Here is a 12,404-nt window from a genome sequence, read left to right as displayed (position 1 = left end):
GAGCATTAGTCCTCTCACTGTAACTTTTCCATTAAAGTTCTCTATGGTAAAAGCGCTAGAAGTTGTTAAATAATTTTGCGACTAGAAAATAAGTTTCTCCGTCTGACCGGGACAAAACACGAAACTGGCCGGGACGTAATACAAGCCTATTTATAATAATCACACACACACACACACACACACACACACACACACACACACACACACACACACACACACACACACACACACACACAGAGAGAGAGAGAGAGAGAGAGAGAGAGAGAGAGTATGATGTTATTTCTATACTCCTGTATTATTCTGAAGCAATATCACCCTTTACTCTCACTTCCAGTAAGGGTGTCGCAAATTTTTCCTTACATAAAGTTTCAAATACAAAACGTATGGATTCAGTGAAGCTTTGAAACATGGCATTAGAAAACATATTCTAGAATTTTGTTTACTATTACCACCAAATTTATAATGGAATTCTAATATAACATACAAGTAAAATACTTTAGAGGTTAGAAAGAAACAGAAATAAAATTTAAATATAGTCATGGAAATTTTTAAAAAATTAAATGGAAATAAATATTTCACTAATTATAAAAGTTCTTTCTTTAACTTCTGTAAAATCAGAAATAAACATTTTAGTAATTGTGGAAAATTTTTATATAACTAATTTTGTAATAAGTAAATAAATTTTACAATAGGCGTGCACGCAGAAACTTTTCTAGGGGAAGGTCCAACACCACAAGACACTACGTCTGTGTGCAGTATTGAACCAATGTTATTCTTATACCCGTAAAGACGATAAGCAATTTGTAAATACTGCCACTTATGTAGCCTAGGCTATATTCTCAGAAAAATGATAGAACTAGATTGCTTTTATAAGAAACGAACAGCATACAGGAAACGGAAAAATCAAATTCGCATGCTACTATACAGTATTAAAAACGTGTACAAATACATATAGACACTGGCGTCCCTGGCATGTAAAATTGGGGGGGGGGGCATCAAAAAAAGTGATTCAAATAGTACTACCTAGCCCAACCTGTTTATGATCTTCGATTCCATTTGTTACCTTTCTGCTTACCTTCACGGACCCCCTAGGGTATATCAAGAACTTTGTTATAGTAGCTTCATAGCCTGAATATTATATTCCAAATAAACATAATTATTATTTATATGCTATCAGTGCAGGATTTTCATATAAGCTAAACAAGCTACAGCTTAGGGCTTCATTCTCTTGGGGTTTCCAAAAATTAAAGAAAAAAACTGGATGTACATTTGCAAAATATAAGGAAAACAATGAATAAAATAAATTCTAAATATAGCAACAATCCTTTGTAGCCTCTTTGCTACATAAAAGTCACTAGTTTCTTCATTTCTGTATATAGGGTGCTACGTTCATCTGGGTACAAAAAGGGCCCAATTAATTCAACAGCTTACGGCCCCACCAAACCCAAATCCGGCACTGTATGTTATTCTGTCGTTAGTAAATAAATTAAATTAGAATAAAATATTGAATATTTTGTACTTAAAAAGATTGAGGGGACGTGTCCCGCTCGACCCCCTGCCAGAGACGTCCTGCATATAGTTACACACTTTGGAGGAGGGAGTCAGGACTCTGTGGACCCCCTGCGTGGGTGCACCCCTGATTAGCCCTTTGGGGATCCTGGGTTTTTGGGGTATTTTTTAGACTTTCAGTCAAGCAGCTACTGCATCGTCACTATTTATCCTAGGATCATGGTTCATACCTCATTCTCTGCAGAATGAAGCTGGTACCACTTGCATGCCCATATCATATACCAGAAGAGGGAAAATTGATGTCAAAGGTAAAATTTCGGAGGGAAATTTCTTTTCTCACACTTTGGGCCCCTCTGGAGCGGCCCTGTGTGAACGTAGAGATCTGAAAAAAATCTGATAAATAGTACTTGATAGACTAAATGTGTGTACCAAATTTCAAGTTTCTATGTTGAATAGTAAGGGCGGGAGAAATTTTATCAAGAATCCCCACAATGCCCCAAATTACCGCAAAACACCATGATCTCAAGGAAAAAAAAATCCTGAGACATCCCTAATTACCCTAAGATAATAATTCGACCGTTATTCTCTTCAGAATAGAACTGCCTTTCAGACGGTATGACTCACGTGTCTCCATCATGTATGTAAGGCGGGAAAATCCCGAAGAACGGGATTTTTTGCTCTAAATATCCCTTTTTTTCAACTTTTGCCCCTCTGGACCCCCCTGTTTTAACGCAGAAATCTGAAAAAAAATCTGGTAAATACTACTCGGTGGACTGAATGTTCGTGCACAATTTCAATCTTCTTCGTGCAAAAATAAGCCCGCCAAAAAAAAATTCAGAAAATGTCCCATATTCGCCTACACAGAAGTATATTTTGATAAAAATTCCCTGACACATCCTTAATTACCCTAGGATCATGGTTTGCATATCATTCTCTTCAGAATAGAACTGCCTTTCAGACGATATGACTCACGTGTCTCCATCATATATCTAAGGCGGGAAAATGAGGAAAAACGGGATTTTTGTGTAAAAATATCCCTTTTTTCAACATTTAGCCCCTCTGGATCCCCCCCTGTTTTAACGCAGAAATCTGAGAAAAAAATGTGGTATATACTACTCGGTGGACTGAATGTTTGTGCAAAATTTCAATCTTCTACGTGCAAAAATAAGCCCGCCAAAAAATCATGAACATAGGCTTCATAAGAGAAAATATAGGCCTATATTTTAAAATCATAACGCCATCACCTCCTATGTCGGGAAGCAGGAAGGTGTGAAACCATACGTAATGTCTTCTACAATGCCTCTGGACTTGAAAAACAAAACAAAACAAAACAAAACAAAAAAAAAACGGACAAAAAAGCTAAAATAGAAGAGTTATAACGCAATGTAACATGAAACACCCGTATGGTACAAATTGTACAGACACCTCCGAGACAGGTTCGTAGCCAGCCCAAATATATAGGGGGGGGGGAAGGGACGGTAGAAGTTAGGAGGCCCGATCCAACAATATTATAGTTCATTTACAAGCCTACAGTGAACATTTCAGGGGAGCAGGAAAAAATCCTTGGGTCCGGTTCCTTTGCCCCCGTGGATACGAGACTGCTCTGGGACAAAATTTTCTGTGAGAAATCCTGACACGGACAATATCTACGCTTTTGATACTCTCACGTTAACCTTCTTAAGGCATCAATGAGATCCGACAATATACATATCGTTAGCAGGGGCGGGTTTAAGATTTTAATTTTGGGTAGGCCCGCTCAATCGCTTCTGGATACATACATTTGATTAATTAATGACAGTAGGAAATTATATTTACAGTAGTAGTTAATGTTATTTGTTAATTATTTAACATTAATATAAATAGCAAATATATTTACTCTTTATTGTATCTTTTAGCGTTAATGTATTTTTTTTTTTAAATTTTGGGATAGGCCCGTGCCTACCTGCTAAGGCCGCCACTGATTGTTAGTGTTTAAATTGCAGAGAAATTTTAATATTATTATTACCTGAAATTTAATTGATACCCAGGTAATTATTATTACTTGCAAGTGGATGAAAGAATTCAAATACTCTACGTACGTTGAGTGTTTTAACTGTATTTTATTATTTTCATACTGAAGTACGAGTTCTAGTTCATTTCTAATTATGAACCGAACGCGATTTATACATTCTCTAACACTGCCCAGAAAAGCACAATCTTAAATTCATACAATTCCCTAATTACAAGGCGAGAGAACAGTATTGAAAACCTCTATCATTAAAATGAATTCAGGTAGAGAAGATTTGTAACTACAAGTTATACAAAAAAAAAAAAAAATCAATAAAATTGAAACACGAGAACATCAAACGACAAAATAATAAATAAACAAATAAAACAAACCTTTGAACTTTCTTCTGGAGTTGGAACCATTGCTTCCTTCCCCATATTTCGTTTATCAGAAACAAAACAGACGCACAAACTTTTTATGAAGAAACTTAAAATTAACTTCTGCGATTAAAGTTCAAAAGAATTAGCACTCCGATCTTTGAACTCTTCCTCCACACTACAGTTCACTGTTGCAAATAGTAATCAAGCAACACTAACACATGCTCATTCTCGCTGCTAGAAGCACATAGTACGCCCAGCTGATGTAATCCTGGCATGAGACGACGTCAAACACTCCTCAGAAAGCCTTCGCGCGTTGCTGTCACGTGAACATGCATACCGCCAGGCAATACAGTAATACAGTGCTGCCATACGTAAAGAAAAATATCTCTTGTCAATATTATCATTTGCATATTAGCGGATAGCACGGAAACAATTTAATTTTCCTGTAAGATCGGGTTTATCCCGATTGTCAAGACTTAATTTTAAAACTTCGACAAGGTATGCCAAATCAAGTGTATGGCAAGGTTTGCCAAGAATGTGTATGGCAAATCAAGTCGATACATAAATGTAATAGATTTTCAGAGGCGGATCCACACAGTGGTGACACTCTTATCAGTTTACTTGATTCGGTTATTAAAAGTACGAGAAAAATTAATTATTTGTGTTACTATTAAGTTACTATTAATGATTTTGCGTGACTTATATTTTAGCTTCTAAGGAGACAATTCTGATATACTACAGTTTTGATACATTGATACTACTCGTCAATGAAACTGCAATACTGCCAATGAGCAGACATAGTTCGCTTCTGTAATAGGCCTACAGTATGTGTTCAGTTCAGTTTCCAATTTTCAATTCAGAAATCCAATTTTTGAGTTGTGTTGACGCAAACCGATACGAAACGATACTCTCGATAGCTATTTTGTATTTTGACACTCACAGGGATCATTGCTAAAAAAAAAAAAAAAAAAAAAAAAAAATGCCGGCTAGGCTAAAGGGGACGGTGATGAGAGAAATGAATTAAATGGTGGAATGCAGAAAGTGGGAGGAAACGGGAGAAACCTGAGAAAACTCACGCACATGATGTAACCTTTATTAAGATTATTGGAATAAATAAAACAAATAGAACTATAAAAATAAATACGCGTGTACGCACACACACGCGCATACCACGATGAATGTCCCCTCGGAAAACCCAATGTTTTCCTTTAGTGGCCATGTTTTTCGCGAGTGAAAGCGGGACGGTTTTCGTAATTGCCCCTTTAGGGTATTTAAATTTGTGTAATGACTTTGTTTAATCCTAGCATGACCAAGAAGGGATGTATGAAATCTCAATACTTCAATTTATGTTTCTATTCTTGGCTATGTGTGACTTTTATTGCAATTTCTTTGTTTTTAACGTATTAATAAGAATGCAATATATTTATTTCTGAGTGCATAAAAAGAATAAAAAGGTCAGGCGATGCATGTAAAGTAGCCCTTACCCCCCATGACCCAACTTAATAATAACAATAATAATAATAATAATAATAATAATAATAATAATAATAATAATAATAATAATAATAATAATAATAATAATAATAATAATAATATTATTATTATTATTATTATTATTTTCGGAAATATTTCTCCGGTTACAGTTTTTACATACAGGGTGTTTCAAAACCTGGGAAGTATTCCTGACACCAAGATAAGATAAAAAGTATAGACCAACCTGGGTGCACAAGTGCTTCCTTTCGGAGTTTGAGGCTGCCGAAAACATGAAAAAATTAAATTTAAAGGTCCATAACTCCAAAACTATGGGACCTACCGTAGTCGGGTCAAGATTTCACTTAGGAAATAATATGTGCATTATCCAAAAATACATGTTTCAGAATCCTGAGGTTCTCACACAACAATTTATAGATGTTGTTTGGCGATAGACATATAACTTGAAGCACTCACCAACTACCTCTATAAAAATTATAGATTTGGGGCAAAAACCCGTTAAGTCCAAAAAGTGAAAGTGTAAAGGAGGTAGCTTCACAATGGTTTCTCCTCACCTGATTTTCTTCAAACTTGGCATATATATACTAGACCGAAAATAAATCGACAAGTATTTCTTTGTTTCTTTCGGAAAATAGGTTAAGGGTGCAAAGGCCCCCTTTTCAAACAAGGGCCCTTTGATTAAAAGGGCTAATTTAAAGAAACGAAACTCTGCCGATGCAAAGATGACTTCAAAGTAGGAAATACGGGTTTTGTCGTTTTTGCTAGAAAAGGGTTGCAGGGGCTATGGCTCCCTTCGAAATGAGAAAGGACCCCGCACAATCCTTATGGAAATTGGATTTCGGTGGAATTGCATAAAACCATGTTATGTTGTAGATATGGTGTTCCTGAGAAAAAGTCTCAACAGGCACAACCACAAATTACTGACCGTTTGGCCACTACAGGGCCACTTTTTTAAAAACGGCCGAACATAACGATATTCTGGATTTCGGTAAAAATGACTAAACCCGTGATACGAGGGCTATCCAGAAAGTAGATTACGTTTTCGTCTGTGTCCGCTAGGGGCGGGGCTAGCGCGGCCATCTTGGGGTCAGAGCGTTGCGCAGCTCAGTCGGCATCTAGCCGTGCTAGTGAGAGGTTCGTGCTGTGCTCCGTTAAGATACTGTGACGGTTTGAAATGTCTGCGTTAATTGAAAATCCCGCGAGGTGCGTACAGTAATAAGGTTTCTGACAGCAAAAAACTGTAAACCGATAGAAATCTATCGGCAGCTGTGTGAAGTGTATGGGGACAACATTATCACTGAAGGTGGAGTGCGACAGTGGGTCATAAGATTTAAAAATGGCCGAACCAATGTTCACGACGAAGATCGAAGTGGGAGACCCAGCAAAGTGACTGCCGAACTTGTCGAAAAAGTCGATGTTAAAGTCCGTGAAAATCGAAAGTTCACAATAACGGAACTTTCTTTGAGTTTTCCACAAATTTCGCGAAGTTTGTTGCACGAAATCATCAGCGAAAAGCTTGGTTACCACAAGTTTTGTGCAAGATGGATTCCAAAAATCTTGACAGAGGACCACAAAAATCAGCGAATGGCTGCAGCGTTGCACTTTTTGGACGCCTACAATAAGGATGGTGACTCTTTACTCGATCGCATCGTTACTGGTGACGAAACATGGGTGAAACACGTGAACTGTGAAACGAAATTGCAATCAATGCAGTGGGGGCACACAGGTTCTCCCCAAAAACCCAAGAAATGCATGCAAACAATGTCGGCAAGGAAGATGATGGCGACTGTTTTTTTGGGACAGAAAAGGTGTGATTTTGGTGGACTTCCTGGAAAGAGGCACTACAATAAACGCTCAAAGGTATTGCCAAACTCTGCAAAACCTCAGAAGAGCAATTCAAAACAAGCGCAGAGGAATGTTGAGCTCTAAGATCTTGTTGATTCACGACAACGCCCGGCCCCACACGGCAAATGTCACGCGTGAAGTTCTTGAATCTTTTCAGTGGGAGTTGTTTCCTCATCCGCCGTACAGTCCCGACCTGGCACCCAGCGACTTCCACCTATTCCCAGCAATGAAGAAGTGGCTGGCTATGCAGCGTTTTGATGACGACGAACAGCTGCAAGAAGAGGTAACGAAGTGGTTGAAGTCGCAGGCGGCCGAATTTTTCGACGAAGGAATTTCCAAGCTCGTACATCGCTACGATAAATGCCTTAATTTGAATGGTGACTATGTCGAAAAGTAGTATTTGTGTGTGGCTTTCATCTGTATATAATAAAATTTGTTTCCTATACTTTGTTGATTTTTTATTCCAAAACGTAATCTACTTTCTGGATAGCCCTCGTATGTTGTAGATATTGCGATCCTCTAGAGGGTCACTTTTTGAAAGCAGCCGAAGATAGTGATATTCTGGATTTCGATGAAAATGACTGAGAATGTGATATGTTGTAGATATTGTGATCCTGAGAAAAAGTCTTAATGGGGATAACCACCAATCACTGACCGTTTGGCCACTACAGGGCCACATTTTTTAAAACAGTAGAAGGTAACGTTATTCTGGATTTTGGTGGAATTGCTTAAAACCGTTATATGTTGTAGATATTCTGATCCTGAGAAAAAAGTCTGAAGAATCACAACCATCCATCAATGATCGTTTGGCTTCTAGGGCCATCTTTTAAACCGAACAGGAGGTAACGTTTTTCTGGACTTCGGTGAAATTGCTTGAAACTGTGATATGTTGTAGATGTTGTGATCCTGCGAAAAAATCATGGACACAACCACCAATCAATGACCATTTGGCAACTACGGGGTCACATTTTTTAAAACAGCGGAAGGTAAGGATACTCTGGAATTTTGGTAAAATTGTATGAAACCCTGAAAAGTCCGATCTTATAACCAGAAAAAGGGATGGGAAGAGTATCGGCCAACAGACAACATTTATATGTTCATCTTGCGGGACAAAGGAAAAACTTGGAAAGCCCTAGACAATTTTTCTCAGGGTCACGACATCTACAACATATCACAGTTTCATTTATTTACACCGAAATCAAAAATATCGTTATACCCGGCTGTTTTAAAAAAATCTGGACCTATAGTAACCAAACGGTCATAATTCGATGCTTGTGCCTATTAAGACTTTTTCTCATGATGAGATCTTCAACATATTTTAGTTTTACTTAATCTTACCGAAATCCAGAATATCGTTATACTCGGCTGTTATCAAGAAAGTAGCCCTGTAGTGACCAAAAGATTAGTGATTTGTGGCTGTGTCCCTTGAGTCTTTTTCTCAGGATGACAATATCTAGAACATATCACGGTTTCGGTCATTTTCACCGAAATCCAGAACTTCACTATCTTCGGTTACTTTCATAAAAGTGGCCTCGTAGTGAGTGGTAGTTGTGCCCATTAAGACTTTTCCTCAGGGCAGAGGCGGCCTTAGTAGTATGCGGGGCCCCGGGCGGGGAGGTTCGATAGGCGAAGCCCCCTCCCCCCGAAACCAGGAAACATAGGTGAAATTTTTGAGGGGGTAAGGGGTTCTTATGGCATGGGGGTCGATATAACTTACGACATTAATGATTCGGAAACATTTTACATGCATGCAAGATCAACAAACTAGAACACATAATAAAACTATCACTGACTTACGAAGCAGCTGCTTTGACGGTCACAGACGGAAGTCCACTTTTCTGGCTTCTCGCTGTGCAAAATCGTTGATAAGGTCCTCGTGGTGCATTGTTGAGGCAACTTCCTTTTCGATGGACAAAATAGCTAAACCGCACAATCTGCTTTGCGACATTGTTGATCGTCAGTGGCGTATTTACGATTTTGTTTCGGGAGGGGCTTTGCCTGGAAATGTAAAAATTCTGCAAGATATTTCATTTACTTTACTATACTAAGTAAGATTTCGGGGGGGCTTAAGCCCGGAAGCCACCCCCCTAAATACGCCACTGTTGATCGTAGATAGTTTTTGATAAGTTTCAACTTCGAAAAGCTTCTTTCCGCGCTGAAAACTGTCACAGGAATTGTCAACATAATTCTGTATGCAATAAAAAAGGTTGGGAAATGAATCTCGAAGGGCCAAACGTACTGAAGACACTCTTGGGCGGCATTGATGTTATCAGGAAGCATTTCTCGAAAAATCTTCAATTCTGCGCACAAGTCAATTCCGTCCAAATCGCGTGAATCTTCTGCGCGTAACATGTTGTCCAAATCCATGCAGCACTTTAACAAATAATCGTCATTCAATGACCGCAAACCCTTCAAGTTGTATAGAAATCCAAAGATTGAAGCATACTCTTCCAGTTGTTCGAATCTTTTTTCCATTGAGGTAAGTGCTTGATCCACTATCCATAAGAAATATCCTGTTCTGAAGGACTCCTCCGGCGATGTTTCTTCGTCGTTACCCTCAGAATCGAATTGTTTTTTCTTGCATCTGACTCTTCGTTCCTTGAATTTCTGAGCTACGTTCATTTCGGACGCAATTTACTTTGCTGCGATCATAGCATCGGAGAATCTGGTTTCCCGGTACTTTCTCAAGAAAGTAACAAGGCCTTTGATTTGCTGTATTGCCACATCGAGCTGCATGTCAGCTGATTGCAAAGTTTTGCTGACAGCATTCACAGCAAATAAAATGTCATACCATATGATTAAGCTCAGAATAAATTCGAAGCTTTCGAGTTCATAATTTGCAAGACATTCGGCTTCCCTTTTTACTAGCGGATCATTGGCGGTATCTGCGACAGTCAACAGTGCCTTCCTGACTTCTTTCGTCTGATAACGCAGCGCTTTCACACTTTCCAGGCGGCACTCCCACCGCGTTTCTGAATGTGATTTTGTAGTCATGAAAGGCACGGTTTCTTTCAAAAATTTTCACCTTTCAGCCGAGGCAGCAAAGCATTTATATATTCTCTGTATGACACCAAAAAACGTCACTGCTTGGGAGTTGCATTTAGCCATGTCTCCTAAAACAAGGTTCAAATTATGGCAGCCACACGGAGTGTAAAATGCTCGACTGTTCATGCGAAGAATGTGCCCATGAACTCCTTGGTGTTTTCCCTTCATGTTCGCACCATTGTCGTACCCATGGCCACGACAATCGGCGATGTCCAGACCGAGGTTCGCCAGTGCGGCAAGAAAAGCTTCAGACAACCCCTTTCCTGTTGCGTTGTCTACATCCAGAAATTCGATGAAGTGCTCCACCACCTTCACTTCCGGATCTGATACGTCCACAAAACGCAATATTAGGGACATCTGCTCTTTGTGGCCAACATCAGGCGTGCAGTCAAGGATGACGCAAAATATTTAGCAAGTTTTACTTTATCAATAATTTTCCCCTTTACTTCTGACGCCATCAGGTCGATAAGGTCGTTTTGGATCCTATGCTCGAGGTAATGGTCGTGAGCCTCGTCGTTCTTAATTCGGCGGAGATGTTCTTGCATGGTTGGATCAAATTTGGCCAGCATCTCAACTAAGCCTAAAAACTGACCATTGTTCGGCGCATAAAGTTTCTCCGTTCTCCCACGAAATGCGCTGTTTTCGGCAAGGTACTGTACAATCGCTAGAAATCTTGTTAACAATGCGCGCATATGCAGCTTTTCTTTTCTAATTCGTTCTTGCATCATCTTATCTATTGCGCTGCCATTGGACATTCTCCGAGCTGATTCCAACCACGCTGTCATGCACTTAACGTGATTTACAGAAACTTAGTGGTGCTGAAGTTTATCGCCAAGATGCTTCCAGTCGCAGCAGCCTTCGTTTGCTAACTGGCCTCTAGTAGCTGTCGTGCCAAACAACTTACAAGGAAAGCAAAATACTCTGTCTCTGATCTTCGAATAACTTAGTCATCGCCTATCCACTGTTTCTCCGTTCGGCATCCTCCGTCTAAAGAAATTGTTCGAAAAATGTCTGTTACCTTCGTCCTTTGGGTATTCACAGTCACTTAGCCTGATTGGACCCTTCTCCACTAACATGTCACGCACTTCACTGTTAATATGTTTCCAATTACCTGGATCGTATATGTCCTCGAACAGTGTGCTCGTCGTTTGAAGAGTGTCAGAAGCATGCAGAAGAATGGTCGCGCTTTCACAGGAGAGGTCACTTTCTGGGTCTGTTGCAACAACGTTGTCCCCAGAGAATTGCACCAAGTGCTTGTGGGACAACAGGGCGTAGAAACAGTTTTGTTGCCGGCTAGTTTGTTTTCTTCATCGGACGCAAAACTTGGTATCACAACCTGGTCTGTCGCATCACACCGGTCGCTCACAGTCACAGACAAATCATCATCCGTGTTCTCAAGTTTTTGGTGTTGATCCGCTGATTTTACCGCTACAACAAACTTGTCCAAAGATCCCTTTTGCTTCTGAATGAAATCTTCTTTATATTTCCGTTTCTTGGCTTTCGCAGCCCCACTTTCGTATTTACGGAATTTGTCTCTGTCTCTGCCACTCACGATGGTCACTTATTCTTTGCCCAATAAACGAATAATCGGAAGACACTCACGCACTAATCATAACATTACGTATCCACATCTCACTACGACTTTGCGGTCCGAATTCCGAAGCCAAACTGAGGTGCTACACAAGGCGTGCAATAGGAGCTATTTCTTGGAAGCGATGGCTCAGAGGTATCCGTAGCAACAGGACCACTCTTCTGACCCAAAAGCAACAAACAATATGACTTCTCACTCTATTTCGACAACAAAGAAAAGTTGAGACAAGGCCATTTAGAGTCACGTGCACGGTATTAGCGTCGCTTTGTTTGCTGACCCATTGTTAATCCGAAACTCAAGGGCGTAATTATTACGGTACTTTAAAACCAAAAATATCATGCTAAGCGCTTTCATAGTAATGGTGTAGATTTCGGGAATTTAAGGCTTCTAAAAGTAGCCAAAGTATTCACTTAATTCTAAGCTACGATACATTAGAATGTTGCAGAGGCCCCGCAGTTGAGCTGACTGTGACAAGAGAATATCCCATCGCGGGGCCTGGGGCGGATGCCCCAGTCGCCACTCCCAAAGGCCGCCTCTGCTCAGGGTCACAATATAT

At 39.7% G+C, this 12,404-nt stretch overlaps 2 protein-coding genes across 2 annotated transcripts in view; both read right to left on the bottom strand.

The window, feature by feature from the left end:
- The window catches only part of LOC145668150 (sorting nexin-10B-like), a 61,246-nt gene extending 57,067 nt beyond the window's left edge, over window positions 1-4,179 (bottom strand). The window contains exon 1 of the mRNA XM_081735735.1: window positions 3,889-4,179. Within this exon, the coding sequence (XP_081591861.1) occupies window positions 3,889-3,933 (45 nt within the window). The 5' untranslated portion in view covers window positions 3,934-4,179. The remainder of the gene's footprint in view (window positions 1-3,888) is intronic.
- Window positions 4,180-10,604: 6,425 nt separating this feature from the next.
- LOC145667600 (uncharacterized) lies at window positions 10,605-11,042 on the bottom strand. The gene has a single exon (XM_081735065.1). The coding sequence runs from the start codon at window positions 11,040-11,042 to the stop codon at window positions 10,605-10,607; it is 438 nt and encodes a 145-aa protein (XP_081591191.1).
- Window positions 11,043-12,404: the final 1,362 nt, after the last annotated feature.

This window comes from Thermobia domestica, chromosome 13, assembly GCF_964235325.1.
Source record: "Thermobia domestica chromosome 13, izTheDome1.hap1.1, whole genome shotgun sequence".
Lineage (NCBI taxonomy): Eukaryota > Metazoa > Arthropoda > Insecta > Zygentoma > Lepismatidae > Thermobia > Thermobia domestica.
This window is presented reverse-complemented; position numbering and strand designations above follow the sequence as displayed.